This window comes from Protopterus annectens, chromosome 4.part0, assembly GCF_019279795.1.
Source record: "Protopterus annectens isolate FY-2018-M chromosome 4.part0, PAN1.0, whole genome shotgun sequence".
Taxonomy (NCBI): Eukaryota; Metazoa; Chordata; order Ceratodontiformes; family Protopteridae; genus Protopterus; species Protopterus annectens.
Window position 1 is genome coordinate 926049840 of NC_056733.1, and position 18379 is coordinate 926068218.

An 18379-nucleotide genomic window follows, 5' to 3' on the forward strand; every position below is an offset into this window, starting at 1 on the left:
GTAAGAGTTCTAGATACATAGGCCATCGGTCTGCCTTCTTGAAGAATAACTGCACCAAGACCAAATTTTGAAGCATCACAGGATAGAGTTGCTGGTTTATTGACATCATAGTATCTTAATGTAGATGGGGTGCCAATTTTCTGCTTAAGGTCTTCAAATGCTCTTTGGTGCTGTTCCAACCAAGACCAGGTAACATTTTTGCACATCAGCTCTCTCAAAGGTGCTGTCAACTCACTGAAGTCTGGTACAAACTTGCCTAAATAGTTGAACATACCAAGAAAATGTTGTAGAGCCTTAACATTATCTGGTGCTGGCATCTCAAGAATGGCTGCTTGGTTGGACGGGTCGGGTTGCAAGCCAGTGCTAGTAAATAAATGGCCTACATATGTAACTTCTGGTAATCTGAATTTGCACTTCAGAGGACTGAGCTTTAAGTTCACTTAATATGCTTTGTCTAGAACTTTAAGGTTTCTGTCATGCTATGCCTCACCATTGCCTCCAACTAATAAATCATCTAATATAGGGCTCAGTCCTGGGTCCACTCTTGTTCGGCATCTACTTTTCTGAAGTACAAGCAAACACAGGAGGGTTATGGCTGACAAAGTTTGCAGATGACTGCAAACTGGGCGCCATAGTCGAAAACACATCTGACACAGATATCCTCCAGAAGGGCCTCACAGAAATGGATAACTGGTGCCAGAGCCATGGCCTGAAGTTAAACGCCAAAAAATGCATAGTCATACCCTTCGGGAAAAACAAGGTTACCCCTAGCTACCATATAGGTGGCAATCCACTGAGCACAGAAAAAGTCATCAGGGATCTGGGGACCCAAGTTGACAGTAGCCTTTCGTTTGACACTCATGTTGCTAAAGTAGTTAGGAAAACCTTCTATATCGCCCACCTGATCATGAAGGGATTCACATCTAGATCAAGGGAGGTCATCGTCCCCCTGTACTCATCACTCATTAGACCTATGATTGAGTACAATGCCCTGTTCGGAATGTATCTGACCAGACACCTGATGCAGCTTGAAAGGCCCCAAAAGTTCCTCACCAAAAGGATAAAGGGTCTCAAAAATATGTCTTATGCTGCCCGACTGAAAGAACTCCAGCTTGCTCAGAGGTGACCTGTGCCTGACATATAAGGCCATGTCAAACCCAGATTTGATGAATATGCTTCACCTCAAAAAATCTAGATCCCTCAGAACCACAAGGGCGGGAGACTTAAACCTTGACACGGTTATAAATAGAACGTGCTGGAGGGACAGATTCATCACCCAGAGACTCCCTATGCTGTGGAACAAAATCCCGGTACATGTGAGGCAGAGCACCTCGCTGGCCTTGTTCAAGAGGAATCTTGACCAATGGATGGGAGATCGCAGATATACCCCAGGGATTACTTCAGTGTCACTGCTTGACAGAGGCACAGAAAAATGATAGGCATAGTTTTTATTCAAACTAAAGGGGTGGCGAAAGCCACATAACTATGGGCTAGGCTTATAAATGCCCTTGGGCAGATAGCCTAGTATGAACCTATGAACCTATTGTGACACAAGGATAACCTGAAAAAAATCGATCCACTGCACGATGAGAGACTTCACTTGGAGAATTTATTCCAAATGGCATCCTGAGAAATCTATATTTGCCAAATGAGTATTGAAAGTAGTGTAATGAGGATTCATGATCAAGCATTACTTGCCAAAATGAACTTTTTGTATCGAAGACAAAAAAAAAGAAACAGTGGCATTTGGTATTAGGGTTGCAACTTCCTTGAGTGTATGCAATGTGCGGTCTTTTTAATGCTTTGTTCAAATCTCTTGGGTCAATACATATTCTGATTTCGTCTGAGCCTTTTTTGTGGGGTGCTACCATGGACAACACCCATTCAATTGGTTCTGTAACTGGACAAATTATACCTTGCTGTACCATTTTATCCGGCTGAGCTTTAACTTTATTCTGCATAGCTATCGGAACTTTTCATGTTAGTCTGATTAATGGACTGACCTCTGGATCTAACTTTATAAAATACACAACTGGAAGTTTGCCCAGCTTGTCACTGAAAACATCAGCATACTCTGAGAAAATGGCTTTAGTAAAATTAGAACTAGATATGTCCTTATATGATAAACCCCTTTGGTAAAAGAAAGCAAATTCATTCTCAAACTGTCTCTGAGACCCAATAATGACTGCACAGGTCTTCAAACTGCATAGAATAACAAGCTTTAACAGTTCCTAGCCAAATAACATGTAAGCATTACTGAGCTTTCGGTCTGAATTTCTTCACTTCCATAAGCAACAAGTTTCACACAACTAACCACATTGACTTGTTCAATAGTTCTCACTTTATCAAATGTGTCTACTGACATAACATTACACTTTGAGCCAGTGTCTTCTTTATGCTTGTTGGTTTTACCATTGTTCTGGACAGTACAAAACACTTTGTTCTTTCCAACAAATTTACTGCATCAAACTTTTCACCAATTACTGATACACCATCTACATAGAAAGTAGAAGTGCAGCTCTCTATATGATCAACTTGCTTTTTCGAGTGACTCTTCTTTACAACTGTGTGAGGTTTGCTTAATTTGCAAAACATTTGAAAATGGTTCAATTTTTTACACTTGTGGCATTGCTGACCAAATGCTAACGATTTTTCTCTCTTAGAATCATGACTGGCACCACAATTGTGGCAGTTGACAGTAAAGCTGGATTTGGGTTTTGCTGACTCACCCCTGTACTGCATTAAGCATGTCCTTTTCTTAGAACTTGTTGGAAAACTATGGGTTTTACCTGGAAAGCCTGCAGGGGTAGCAGGTGCCATGTTCTTAGGCCTGCTTATGCTAGCCATGTGCTGCATGCGGTCTACATTTGTTCTGGAGCCTGCAGAAACCTGGGGGTTGCACATTTCCTTGAACTTGCACTTCAAACACTTGGGGTCTTCCCTTGATTCAGCCTGTACAAAACGATGGTTTTCACCTTCTCCCTCATATACTGCTGGTGCATACACAAATGAATTCTCTCTTTCAATGGCCTCTGACCCAGCTAGGTTTAGCAAAATGAATGCCCTGTTGCGTGCATCTTTATCAGAATAAGCTGCTGGTATAAAAATATCATACTCTTGCTCAAATATTCTCCAGTTCTCTGCAATATTCTGATCAAACATCAGTGGTGTTGGTTTTCGAAATCAGTCTTCCATATTAACACATACAATGAAGGCTTTTGCAAGTATGCACAGACACACACATATACCAGAAATTTATGCCAGCACTCGTAACTATGCCCAATACCACAAGCCTCTGAATAACTGAACTTTGCAAAATAAGTATCTCGGGCACTAAAATACTCAAAGTCACTGTACTATAAAAGTTATTTATTATCATTGTAAGAAACATTTAAAAATAACTGCACTGTGTAAATAAACTGGGCAGAAGAAGTTCAGAGTAAGAAACATTTCAAAGTAATTGTACTTTGTGAATAAACAGTACACAGCACACAAACTTTCCCAAAACGGTGGTACTTTGCTAAATAACTCTTTACAGTGCAAGAAACACACTGTAATGGGGGCACTTTGCGAACAGACACACCCAGCACATGAAACTTTTCGAAATGGCTGTATTTTGTCTGTGTTTTACAAAATAGTTGCACTTTGCACACAAATGTTCCCGAATAAATGTACAGTAACAAGCACACATTGTAAGCACCTTTACACACAGATACTTTGAATAACTCTACTTATGCCCTGAATACAATGCGAAATAGTAGTTATGCCAAAACACAGTACTTAGCCAAAACACATGCAGACGCCTTGCTTTATTTATGGTTAATGTGCCCTTTTTTGGCCTTATTATATTAATTTTGCTTGTTTAATCTTTTCCATGCCCATTATACTTTTCTTGCGCTTGTTTTACTCTAAACATGCCCTTTTGCTTTAAACATGCTCGCTTTGCAATTCCGAGGTAATTCAAAACCACTTATGTGCTTTTCTGATAATCGTTTTATCAAATATCTTTTGAACATCTCGTTTAATGAACCTTTTGTGCCTCTTGCTTGCTTAATAATGCGATTTGTGCCCTTGTAATGCTCAGTTTTATCTTTTTTTTAAACAAATCATTCATGCAAGTTTTCATTACCTTTGGTTTGTTTCTGGCCCTTTTCCATACTCGTTTCTCTTAGTTTAGCTTCAAGGTTATCTCTGCACCTTGTAGCTCTGAAAAGTACTCTATGAAATCCTGGTTCTGACACCATGTCGCTTGTCTAGCCAGGATAAAACAGATGATTCTTTGTGAGTTGTGTTCAAGCAGCTTTATTATGTACAAACACATCAGGATTGAGGCTTAATAACTTTAACTTAGATAAACTTATAAACAAACTAGCTATTATACTCATACATGCTCACTCTCTGGCTGCACTCTCAAAATGGCACTGAAGCTAGCATGTACCTGCTATTTATATGCACATGTCGACCTTGAAAAGCTTCTTAAAGGTACTGCACACACACACACACACACACACACACACACACACACACACACACACTATTCTACAGTAGCCCTTTGAAAATTTTTAAACAAAGTGAGAATGCCATCAGCATAGTACCCAAGTGTCTAGATGGCACGATAGACACCTCCAGGAATGCTTAGCACCATTTATGTTTTCAATTCTAGCTGACTTGCAAATTAATAAGTTTTTTATCAAGTTACAGGCAAAGGGAACGCAGACACTCCATGGCTTTCTAAACTGCATTAATAGAAAAAATACAAATTCTGAATGAACAGGAGAAATGAAAAGTTAAGTATACTTAAGTAACAATCACTGAAAACAGTACTTCACACGTGTAAACAGCTATGGGAAGCAAACTTCAGAAAATTTTAAAAAATCAGGTCTTCCTGAAAAACAAGATGGAGGCCTGAATCCAAAAACGCACAATGCATTCCTGCTCAGAACAGTCAGGTGAATGACTTAGCAGAGTGATGAGACATTGAGACGCATATTCCTGTAAATAAATAGTGACTCAAAACAACTGTTTACACCAAACATGAACATGTGATAAAAAACGAGCGTCAGTGATGATGTACTGGTGCAGTTCTGATTCCTGCTGCAAAAAGAAAGGAAAAGCAGAGAGGTTGCTAAAACGCCCTGGCCTTCATGAAATTCTACATGGCAAAACAGCACATAAGCACCATTCAAAGATTCACGGACATCACCTGCAGATTCACTTGACAGTAAACAGTTAAGACCAATCTGATTACAATTGCGCATTGCCAGAAGTTTTTTTTTTACTACATGTAGAAGCGTTTCATCTTGTTTACTGTCTCATGACTACATCACACTATGCTGTACAATGAAGTTACACTCTCTTGGCTGGGATTAATGCCATCAGGAAACCGCACTAGCTGACAGCAGGAAAGGTACAGAAAGAAAATCAGTGTCAGAAAGCAAGAGCCACAAGCTTCTGTCAGCGATATGTTGACTTGTAGCCCTCCACATTGTCAGCTGTGTCTTGCCACCTGCAGGCTGAAATGTCTCTGCCTCACTATCTCACTGACCTGAATGAATGGTTGAGATGTCATTGTTAAACAGTTGAGCAAAACAATGTGGTGGAGTGGGGCACCTTGGATGTTCTACAACTTACCAGAGAGAGAAAATGTTCAAAGGTCAAATGTAAGGAGGACTACAACTCACAATTAACTTAGAACTTTTATTAAACATTCCTTCCTGGAACAGCCAGTACATTGTAAAATCAAAATTTAACTCGCTGGCTATTCAAATGCAATCCGATTTTACAACAGATTCAACTTCTCATTGTCACAAGCAGCACATTATGAGCCATTGAACAAAAGGAATTAAATTTACATTACTTGGAACTGTTTTTTTTTTGTAGCCAAACCGTCATAAAGAAAAACAAAAATGATTTTTCAATTACTTTGCCCACTACCTGCTAAAGATGCAGAGTGGTGACATCACAACTGTGCAGTTAGGAGAAAAGTCAGTTCAGAATCCAACAGAAAGTTATATTTGAAAATGTCTTTTTCAAAAACTGATTGAAGGCCTGGGATTTTTTTTCCAAGTTCTTGCATCATTTGTAAAAAATAAATCTCTAAATATATCTGGGTTGCTTGATAGGGATTCCAAGCATTTCTGATTTCCTGCAGCCAATATTCACACATTTTCAAAAATGAAAACACTGTTGTGGTTGCTGATGCAGGTCAGTGACACAACACCACGCAGGTCATCATGTAAGGATGGTATCATCAATCTGGTCATTAGAGTCCTGCTGGCCTGCCAGTTTCTTCAGTGAGCGTCGGTACACATCATTTAACAGGTCTAGGCTAGCTACATCCAGAATCTTGGAAACATTCTGCAAAGATAAAAAAATATATATGTATATATACATATGAAAATGTTATTTCTGTAGACACCTACCATAACCCTAATCTTGGGCAGCATCTCACAGCAAAAATCTGCAGAACATTCCATATGCTCCATTTCCCCATGTTGGCCTCGAGAAAGGGGTAAGTCACCATCCACCTCTATCCTTTTCAAAGACTGAGATGACAAGAAGGTCTAAGTAATGGACAAGCAGCACAGAAAGGCCTGTCACCTTACTAAGATGAAAATATGAAACAAGTAAGTGGACTTTTGGGGGGGGGGGGTTGTCATGTCTGCAGTGATATCTTCATTTGGACTTGTACATACCTATACAATTAAGCTGTTGCAGAAATGTTCAACTCAGGAAATCAAACCATGTGGGATGAGTCCTGAGCAGTGAAAGCTGCTGATGGAGAAGCGAGGTAATCATATAAGACAACAATGTCTATGAAACAGCTTTTTTTCTAGGCAGTGCAGCTGGGCAGGCTGCAGCATCTGGTAAGGATGCTGTTACCTGACCATATAACAACAGCATAAACATCTTGCACTCCAGCACCAATGGCTCTTTAAAGGAAGTTATAAAAGCCACAGCAATGTAGGTATAGTACAGATTCTTAGGTCACAAAAAATGGAGCTTCAGTGGGTGGAGTATGATATGGCAGACCCCAGAATGGGCCTTTACTACGTAGTGTGTGCTGACAGGCCCTGAAATGCAGCTTCACTGGAAGCAGAGGGCTAACACACCTAGGAAAAATCTTTTTGGTCTGCTTGAACCAGAATACAATGACATTGTTTTATTATCTACTCAAAGATATGATGAAAAGAAACATTTTAGTATTACCACTTGGCTTTCTACTGAATAAGAAATGCTGCAGGAGAAAAAAAGAGCACCTCATTCATGCATCTTTTCAATTTAACAAGCAGCTATCACTTTAGATAGTGAACAGTTAATTCATCCAAATTTTACTTGTGTTTAAAAGAACAGTAAGCTTTCAGTTTTCTCACTACCACTGCATTATTCCTTGTGCATCATGTTGAACAGCTGTAACTGCACCATCACTGAAACACTGTCTGCACTCTGCATCATGTTACACTGGACCACTGCAATGCAAATTACATGACTGAACTGCTCAAAGTTTCAAACAATAAGGTTTCTAGAGCATCTTATACTAGCATTGGTTATTTACAGCTCTACTCATTGCATATGAAACGAAGTGACACAGAAGGTCCACTGCAGTAATTTTAACCTGCCCTTTACCACCCTCCATGAAGACACTGCCGCTAATCCAACATATTCCTGTAATGTGGCGGTTTGACCCACGCCATATGGAAATCTCCCATCGCTGCTGCAACATAAATAACTCCCATATCCTCCCTTCTGCCATCCTCAATTGTAGCCCTTTATTATTGCCCAGTTCCTTGAAAAGATGCTGGTCTCCTGAAGATAATGGATATCTTCTCACTGAATTTGTTGATCTTTGAGAAGGTTTTCTGCACAGGGCAACAGCTGGGATTTCCTCTTCTGATATCCCCAGTTTAGCACATTTCTGAAAAATCCAGCATCCTTGCATGGAGATAAGCAAATCTCTAGTTGGTGTAGGCTGTGATGCCATGTGCCATACTAGGAAGGCAGAATCAATCCCTACATTCCTCAGTTCACATCTCACGCACTGAGGCAGAACACTTACAATATACACACTCATAAATATTAATTTATATACCTTTTTGACTTTCCAGACAAATCCATCAGCAGATACTGTGCCAGGTGGTGGGGCAGATACAGGGGAAGGTGGAGGGTAATAAGCACCACTTTGCACAAACCCTCTATTATTGAAAGTGTGCATCTGTTACAACCGACTTCTATGCACCCCGACCCCAACAAATCGAAACTCCTAGAACAGTTCAGATCTAGGTGAAGGCCAAAATGAAAGGGTAAGAAGAGAAAGTCCTGAAGCACCTAAGTGGAAAGGAGCCCAAGCTTCTGGAAACGAAAGCCAAGCATAATGCTTGGAGAAGGTATGATCAGACAGCAAAAATGCCCATGGCAAAGATGTTCTCAACCAAGACAAGTAAGCAACAAGAACTGGACGCCAACAAATCCTACATGCAGTAAAATCACCATCAACATTTTCCAAGGGCACTCAGTACCATACTATACACACACGCTCCCCTCACTGGACAGGCATAAAAGTGATGTATGGATGCAGTTACCCAGAACTTCTTTGCCTCCAGACGGAATGCCATTATTTCTCGTTGGTCTGAACAACTAGCAGTCAGATAAGTGCCCCGTTTTTTTTTTTTCCTTTGGTCTTGCATTTATTTTGCTTACCTAGAGTTCATATCATCTAAGAACAGAAAATGCCAGTGTGGGAGGCAGACTCCCCCAAAAGGATCACAAACAGCGTCTCTTTTGTTTGTGTGCTTCCCATGACCATATTTCTTGCAGTATCTGTAAGGCATTTGTGGCTAAGACACTCATAAGCAGTTTGTCTTCTCTGGTCACTTAAATTTGAAAACTAACTGCTTAAGCAGTTAGCCTATGGTAACATGGTGGAATCCACTGACACTGAGATACTCCCATTAGGTAAGAAGGCAGCCAGCAAGTCTCAGATTCTTTAGCTGTCCAGAAATTTCCTTCTTGGTTACCACCACTACAGTGCCATCGATGACCAGACCCTAAATTCAATGGAGTTGGTATAATGCCTGAAGTGTTTATGTCATAGGCAAAAGGTACATAATTTGATTCTCCCTTTGGGAAGCATGGCTAGGCTTATAAAGGCCCCTTGGGGCCATTAGCCTAATAATCACTTATAATGAGGCCCGTCTTTGGGAGGGGCGAGAACATTATCAGACTTTCTAAGAATGGGCTCCACTGTTAAGAGCTCCTTCCACTGCCTCGGGGATAGCAGATCTTATAAAGGCATCTGGAAGAAGAACCACCCAAAATGTGGATGGGCCTATGACAAAGGCCTCTAGAAATACTGACTCCTGTGGAGAGGGGGCTTTGGTGGTCCAGCCTCCATGCTGGCAAATTAGCTCCAATAAGTCACTGAAAAGGCATCACCCCACGGGGACTTAGGGGAACCCTCCCCTTCCTCAAGGTCAGTATCCTTAGTGAGAAACTTCCCCGGGGAATCCAAGTGCTTCCTCTTGCATTCTGTCTTCCCTGAAACCTCCCATTCTGACAAGTCTGGGGAGGAGGTGGAAGAGTTGGGGAAGTCCCGTCATGGAGATAAACTGGAGGCTGGCTGACATAGGCTGTCCCGGAGCAGACTGATGACTCACCAGAGGAAAAGATGAAAACTGGAAAGTGTGCCACTTGGAGAGATTAAACCCTTATCTCTAGAAGAAAACATTTACTCAACAATGTCAAAGACGGAGGTGGGCCTCTCAGATCCAAGGGTCCCAGATCCCAAGGGTACCAAAGACAGCCCTGAACGTGAGGGAGCTGTACCTAGACCAAATGCTGAGATTGGAGACAAGCTGTCCAAAAAGTACAGTTTTGTACCTACCATAAATGTAGATGTTCGAGTGCTCACACTGCTGCAGTCATCACACTTGGGTTATCCTGCCGTCAGGCGGTCCAGCAGTCGGCCAGAGTTCCAAAGTCTTGGTCCAGCGTCGGTTGCTGTCATTTCTTCCCTGACGTCAGTGCGCCAGGGGTATACAAGAGGCATCAGACGCCATTTTCTTCAATTTTTCTTGCCCCAGATGTCAGGTGCCCCCAAGTAGGTAGGCAATACATATTGCTAATAAAACAAATAAAAGGAATACCTTCAGTTATAAGCAAATACACCACAAAGGTTGTACAGGATAGAAAGGTATAGAAAAGTTCAGCTAGGTCAGAGGGGATGGAGGGAGGGTAACCTGGACTGCAGCAGTGTGAACACTCGAACATCTACATTTATGGTAGGTACAAAACTGTACTATGTTCATCGTGTTACACTGCTGCAGTCATCACACTTGGGTTGAATCCCAAAGCTAAGGATGGGCGGTGGAACTAAACAGGGTTTGGAGAAGCTAGTAGGCCCTGCAGAACTGCAGTAGCAAAGCCAGCTCTGGTTTTAGAGTATAGAGGTAAGTGATAGTGCTTGGTGAAGGTGTGCGCTGAACTCCAAGTTGCAGCCTCCAAAATATCCTTGGTTGGTACCCCTCTGAGGAAGGCTGTTGATGTTGCTGTAGCCCTGGTGGAATGGGGCCTAATGTTACCAGGTACAGGTTTCCCATGGTGTGTGTAGCAGAAACGGATACAATGTTCTATCCATTTTGAAATGGTCTATTTTGAGATAGCCTTTCCTTGTGATCCTACAGCATAGGATACAAAGAGCTGGTCAGATTTTCTGAAAGCCTTAGTTTTATCCAAGTAATAACGTAATTGCCTGTGAATGTCCAAAGAGTGTAGGAGCCTTTCCCCTTTGTTCTGGGGGGTTGGATAAAAGGTGGGCAAATGAATGGTTTGGTTTAGGGCCACACTGGATACCACCTTAGGCATAAAGGAAGGGTTAGTTCATAAAGTGACTCTAGTCTTGATGAAAAATGATGAAAGGCTCCACTGCCATTAGGGCCTGTAGCTCTGAGACTCTTCATGCTGAAGTTATTGCTAGCAGCAGGGCAGTTTTCCATGACAGAAACTGTAAATCAGCTGTAAAAGCTGGTTCAAAGGGCGGTAGTGTAAGTTTTTCCAAAACAAAGTTGAGATCCCAAGTTGGTGTTGGTGTTCTCCAGGGCGGTCTTATGTTCTTAGCCCCTCTGAGGTACTGTCTTAGTAAAGGATGTGAAAATATAGGAGGATCTGTGTTATATTGAGCTGAAATAGCCGAGGCGTGGATCTTAACAGATGAAAAGGAAAGTCCTTTGTGCAACATCTCAGTTAAATATTGTAGAATCTGAGGAATATTTGGGACAAGGGGATTCTGGCCTTTAGCCAGGTTCCAGGCACAGAATATTTTCCATTTGTCTGAATAGGCTTTCCTGGTGCTGGGCCTCCTGGCCTCCAGAATGACATCCATAACAGCTTTAGAGAGAAGTATTGACTGGTTGTTTAGGTAATTTGCCATGCAGCCAGATTTAAAGTCTTGAGCTGGCTGTGTAGAATCTGATTGTTTTGCTGAGTGAGCAGGTGAGGAATATGAGGTAAAATCCATGGTGGGCATTGAGCCATTTTCCTTAGTATTGGATACCAGTGTTGGCATGGCCAGTCTGGGTCTTTGTTGCCATCATTTTGAAGTATTGAGTCAGCTGTCCTTGCTTGTCTGGCATGAGATAAGCCATCTGGGCCGTTGTACTTAAGCTGGCACCCAGGAATATTATGTCTTGTGGGGGCACTAGTTTTGACTTCTTTTCATTTCCTGTGTACCCTAGGCAACTTAATAGGTTTTTGACAAACGCCAGATGCTTTAAAAGAATGTCCTTGCTTTCTGCTTGAATAAGGCAGTCGTCCAGGTATGGATATAATTGAATTCCTCTTTGTCTGCAGTATGCAATTACTGGTGCCAGGCATTTTGTGAAGACGCTGGGCGCAGTAGATAAGCCAAAGGGCAGTGCAGAGAATTGGTAATGGGTTGAACCTGCTATAAATCGGCGGTATCTTCTGCAATTTTGTCTGATAGGGACATGCAGGTATGCCTCCTTGAGGTCCAATGTTACTAACCAAGCCTTCTTGCCCAGCATGGGAAGAAGTTGCTGTAGTGTTAGCATCTTGAATTTGGGTACTTCGAGATAAGTGTTTAGAATTGAGAGGTCCAGAATGGGTCTCCAAGCTTTGTCCTTTCGGGGAACTAGAAAGAGTCTCGAGTAAAATCCTTGTCCCTGCTCCTGTGTGGGAACCTGTTGAATGGCTCTCATGTCCATGAGAGCTGTAATTTGTTTTTGAGCCTCTGCCCATTGATTTGGTGGCAGGTTTGGCATTCCTTTTATCCTTGGTAAAGTGTGAAAGTGGAATCTGTAGCCTTGAGATACAATATTTAGGACCCATTTGTCTTTTGTGAAGATGCGCCAGTTGTCTGCAAAAAGTGTTAGCTTTCCTCCCAAGGGAGCTGCCAAGAGAGATTTGCTTGGCAGTTTGAGGGTTAAGTCATTGTGTTTGTCTTCTGTTAGCTTGGGGCCTGTCTTCTCCTCCTTTCTGGGTTGTGGCACCCCATTGTCGAGGCTTGTATGAGCCTTGTGACTGATCTCTGCCCCTTAGGCGTCTGTATTTGCCCCTCTGTGGTCTGTCAGAAGCTGGAAAGGACCAGTTTTTGGTTGGCCAATTTCTGCTGAAACGAGGGGGTTGAACCTGTAAAAAATCCTTGACCGTCTGCATATATTTTGCCTTATCCTCCATTTTCTTTAAAACCTCTTCTGCTTTTACACCAAATAAAACATCCTGCTGTAAAGGTGCATCCAGTAACTTTGCTTTTACATGATCAGGTAAAGTTTGTTCTTTTAACCAAGCATGTCTCCGTATGACAGACCCTGTCACTGCTGCTCTACAAGAAGCTTCCAATGAATCAAATCCACATTGCAAAGTATGTTTTCCCACTTGTTCAGCTGCATGCAACAAATCTTGCATTTCCTTGTAATCAGGCTGCTCTGTGTGTGTGATCATTTTTTGTCTTAATTGAGACATCAAATATTGTTGATATTTCAGCATGTGAAACTGGCAATTTAAGGCCCTCATAGCTAGAGTAGCTGAGGTATATATTTTCTTTCCCCATCTGTCTAGTGCTCTAGAATCCCTTTCAGAGGGTACAGGATTTTTAGCAATAGAGGCCTTAACCCCTTTGGGACCCTGAGAAATGGTTTCTGGGTCAGCAACAGGGCTTTTATATAGGAATTTGTGTGAATCAGGGACTCTGTAGTATCTGTCTGGTTTGGCTGGTGCAGGAAGTAGTGAATCTGGGTTAAGGCTAGATTCTGAATAAACATCATCCACAATGTCTAACACTGGTGGAAGAGCAAGTGGTCTGTTTTGGGGTAGTAAAACGAACTCTCGGAGCCTTTTATTAGAATCAGAGTAATCCTGGCCTTCCCAGTGGAAATGTTCCCTCATGGTATGTAAAGTTTCCCTAAAAGAGTAATCTTCTGGGGGAGATGCTGAAGGGATACACTCTTCAGCATCAGAGTCTTCATAAGGGGGAAAAGAACATTCCTGCTCCTCAGAAGAATCTGAGGAAATTGAAACCTGGTCAGAGGAAGCGTAGTCCTCCTCCTGTCTAGGCCTTTTATCAGGAGGGGGATGGGAACCCGTGATTAGGGTAATTAAGTCTTCAGCCATCTTAAGCATCTGTTTCTTAGGCATGGGGCCTTGTACTGGAGACAGCTGTACAGTCTTTGCTTTTAAAGGAGTTTTCAGCTTTGCATAGGATTTAATAGTGAGTGTAGTCGGTCTGAAGACACCTTCTGCAACTGAAGGCGTTTCAACTGCACTGGAATCTCCTTCAGGCATGGAGTCGGAAGGGCCTAAAGATAAAGGTTGTGGAGGCCTAGCAATCTCCTCTTGGGAATCGGATGCCGCCTGGGGCTCTGAATCAGCGGTCGTCAGGGGCTGCGTAGGCAGCCTCACTGAAAACCGGAGAACCGGCGACTGGCCTAGCAGAGGCCTCGGAGTCTGGTTTGGGTCTCGGCTGCCTGTCCTTATCTTTGCGTTTTTTATGCATTCTGGTTGTCGGTTGCTCCGACGGCATGGTATAATTAAATTTCCTACCAAAATAATGTCAGGCGAAATCAAACTAATGTTTTATAGTTAGTTTGTTAAACCTAGCACAAAACCGACAACCTGTGATGTCATGGTCTGGGCCTAGGCAAGGAATACAATAAGAATGAAAGTCCTTATGAGGTATTTGCTTCCCACAAGAAATGCAATTGTTAACTTTTTCTGACATCGGACTGAGGCAAGAAAAGGTTTCCCCAATGGGGTACTTGCTTTATTGAAGACTTCGGTCTGAAATTCGATTTGAAAATCTCAGGAGTCGGCCGACCGGCACTTGCGAACTGCTTCTGCTTCGGGCACTGCCCGGCAAGAAAGACTGAAGAAAATGGCGTTGGATGCCTTTTATATACCCCTGGCGCACTGACGTCAGGGAAGAAGTGACAGCAACCGACGCCGGACCAAGACTTTGGAACTCTGGCCGACTGCAGTACTGCCTGACGGCAGGATAACCCAAGTGTGATGACTGCAGCAGTGCAACATGATGAACATCTAAAGTTCTATGAGGAAATAACACCAAAGCAGGAACTATCAACTCAGACCCAGAAACCTCGGCTTCAACATCACGTCTCGACATGCAGACAGCCCCAAATAAGTCTGGGTCAAGGACACCAAGGAAAAGGATGGAGCCAGAGATGGCCAAGCTGTCAGATCTAATCCAGAGGATGGAAACCTCAGCCAGTGCCGAAGACCTTGAAACCGAATGGGCAGAGGGAGGAATCCAGAAGGAGACGAAGGTCTGGGTACAGGACCTGGTCCAGAGGAGATAAGGCCCATTTGCATCTGTGCCTGCTAAAAGGAACTCATCAGCTGCTCCAGATCAGTAGTTTGCCCGCTGACCTTGACGACTGGATGGAAAAAGCCACCAAGGATGGTTTATGAGAAGACAATCCCTTGTGACAGATCCAAGTTGGAGAGGCCCTGAATCAGGGCAGAGATGGGGAGGAGACTCCAGTGACTGAAGAGGAGTGCTGGAGGAAAAGGGAGAAGCCACTCTACCTAAAGGTGCCCCTTTGACCAGGAAGGGGCTTGGAATACTCTGAGCTGGATTTGGGTGCCAAAGATGATCGTTTCCAAGGTGTTGGAGCTGATGTCGGTACCAGGGCTACTGGGGGAAGGCATAAGTTGGGGGACCTTTGGATTTGGTGAACCCCAAGGAGCAGGTCCAGAGGTGGAGGCTGAAGATGACTGCTTACACTCCTGTTTAGCCTGCTTGGAGTCTTGTAGCCATGATTTCTCGCACCCAGTCTTTGGAGACAAGGGAGAAGCCACTCTAGAAGAAGAAGCAATAGCAGAGGAACCAGACGGTAGAAGCCCCTTCAAAACAAGTTTGGCCTATGGTCCTTTGACGGCTCGAAAGCCAAAGCTCTTAGAGATACCCCGAACCAAGATGCCCTGGACCCAAACGCATTTTAGGTGCATGTCCTAGGAGGGGCAGGACACACTTTTTGAAACCCTTGTCCATCTAAAAACTCCAACACTACAGCATAAAAATACACAAAAACACTACAACACAACAAACAGGTAAAAGGGTGGGAAGGGAAAAGGATGGCAAATTACACTACCTAATGACAAGACCCACCTACCACTACCAGGACACCACTAAATGCTTTACAGGGCCACGGGAAAAAATCTTACCAAAAAAAAAAAAAAATACTGCACTAACACTTCAATAATAAAGTAAAGCACCGCCAGTGAGCAGGCTGCAGACACACTAGTGGCAAACTAGATCTGGGGATGATGGAGAAATGGGGTGTTACGAGTAAGAGAGGTGGCGCCAAGTGAGCTAAAGACTTTTGAATTGGCTGATGTCGGATCCAGCGAATAGTTCCACAGATACATCTGTCCCCCAAACTAGTAAATGCAAAGCCAAACAAAATATAAACAGGTTCTATAACAAAAGAAAAAAAACACTCATTGAATGTAAAAATAAACACAACTCAAGATGCCAAAAAAAAGCTCTTGCTAAACTTAACGGGGAACTCTGGACACTGATCAAATCAACCAAAGCCAGATATGAGGTAAAAACAGTCAGCCATGCAAAGTAAACCACACAGCTTTCTTTAACTATGCATTAAACCTTAAAAACGATGCTCAGCAACATGCAGAGCTAACAGTACATTATATAGCATACTTGGGATCCAGAGGACATAACCAGTCTAGCAGAGGATAAATGTAGCTGCAACTTTACCCCCACCATTCCCATGTCTTCTCTAACTTCTGCATCACCTGTTACTACGTTCCAGTTTCCAGTGTACATAGTAGGAATTCTTGTGGAAGGTAAAGGCGTCTGAGCTTTAATGGATTGGAAGGGTACCACTGCACTACCATATTACAGCAAGGCAGGGTAGGATGTTTGTTGGTTATCCAAGAAAATCCAACTGTAATAATTTATTCATCCAGCTCAACATACCAGTTTGTTTACAGTGTTTTCAAAAGATAAGCTTTCCTAAGTGACCTGTAACTCCACTACAAGTTGTCCCATCCCAAATAAAGTTGAAGTATTTGAAGTTATTTACTGATGCCTGTGGAAGTGTATCATTCCTTCCACTGCAGTCAAAAGTACCAGTAAGTGGACAATTAATCAAATAGCCAATTTACCTAAAGAAGGTATGCCAATCCCTCCCTATGTCCAAGTAAACACCAAAGAATACCAATCTCGTAGATTAAATAACCAGTTTACAACGGGGTGGGAGGTTGGCATAATGGTTAAGCTGTTTGCTTTACAGACACAAGGTGTAGGGTTTGATTCTCACATGGCATACCTGGCTAGGCTTAAGATGGCCCACAAGTGCAGTTAGCCTAGTACTATTCTATGAGCCTATACTGTTTGTTTAAATGTTCCTACCCCAACTGCAGCCGCCTCATCTCTTCAAAGTGCAATCTTAAAACAATTATGTGTAAGAAAAGTTTCTCTCTCTCACTCCTCCTATACATTATCTACACCTGTTTACATCTAGTTCAAGTAGATTTGTCAGGCTAATCTCATGAAGGAAAAGGGAATCTGCACTCCGCCCCCAACCCCCAGAGCAGTCTCAGCACTATAAACATTTCAACTCAATACGGGTTCATCTTTTCAACACAACCTGGATTAATCGTACTTAATATAACAGGCTAATAAACTTCAGTTACAGCATAAGCATATTTCCCATTGTATCCTTCTCACAATCACTCAACTGTGAGTAAATTTCATGGCATCCACTATCTAACCTTCTCTCACTTTAGCTATAAAATTTAATTGGGCACTCCCTTTTCTAATTTTACTTTTGAATACTTCCATTAGTTTCACTCAGTGCACTCCCCCCCCCCCCCCCGAACATCTTTACTGAATTATCATGTGTGACGTAGGCAAATTTACATTCATATACAAGTAATCAAACTATATTAACACAACACTGTACTTCCAATAAATTGCTATACATCATATAACCTAACCAATATTACATAAACTATTCAATCCCTGTCTTTTTCTAAGAAACACCTTTATTAAACCATCACTTACTAAATAGGCAATCAAACATTTATATAAATGAAAACAAACCACACAGACACAATCCTAGTTATAAGCATTTCACATCACAAACCATGACGACACACTCCCAGTTGCAAACATTATGCATCACTTATAATCTACCCAATCTTTCTCTCCCAAACATTACATAACTCATTTAAATCCTGCTACCTTTTAGACCTCATTCCTCCCTTGTATGTGTTGTTCCCATAATTCCCATTTTTCCTCTGTAGTTTGCTCCTACCCTTTCTAAAGATCTCAGTTCTAGTTGTTTTACCTCCGTTACTGTATTCACTACTTCAAGTACAGTTGGTTTAGATTTTGGTTTCCATTTTCTAGTAATTGCTTTTTTGGCAGCCACCATTATTAGACACAGTAAGACCTTACCATGTCTAGGCAATTCTGATTCTGTATCATATATCTCAGAAAAATCATCTTTCTTGTCAGACCAATTTGCCCACCCAGCATCTCCGACAGTGATTCCTGCAGGGAATCCCTAAAGTCCGTAAACTCACTGGAGTCCCAGAAAATATGTTCCCAATTACCTCCTCCTTCCCCTTCACAACTCCAACACTTACTGTTTGCCTGAGGAAAAATTCTCTGGCGTCTACTTGGGGTATACAAATATCTATGTAAACATTTCCAGGAAAAATGCTAAATCTTCTAGATTTTGTTGCATATTTCAGAGACCTACATATATCCTCCCATTATTTCTTTAAGAATTGCTTAACTAATCGTTCTTCCCAATCCTTTCTAACTTCCTCTGATTGATTCTTATAGATATCATGCAGTATTTTATATGCTTTACTAATT

At 42.2% G+C, this 18379-nt stretch overlaps 1 protein-coding gene across 1 annotated transcript in view; it reads right to left on the bottom strand.

Moving 5' to 3' along the window:
* Positions 1–5677: 5677 nt before the first annotated feature.
* GCN1 (GCN1 activator of EIF2AK4) overlaps positions 5678–18379 on the bottom strand; it is a gene marked incomplete in the record, with an annotated part of 2100248 nt that continues 2087546 nt past the window's right edge. Inside the window, 1 exon segment of the mRNA XM_044068902.1 lies at positions 5678–6357. Within this exon segment, the coding sequence (XP_043924837.1) occupies positions 6232–6357 (126 nt within the window).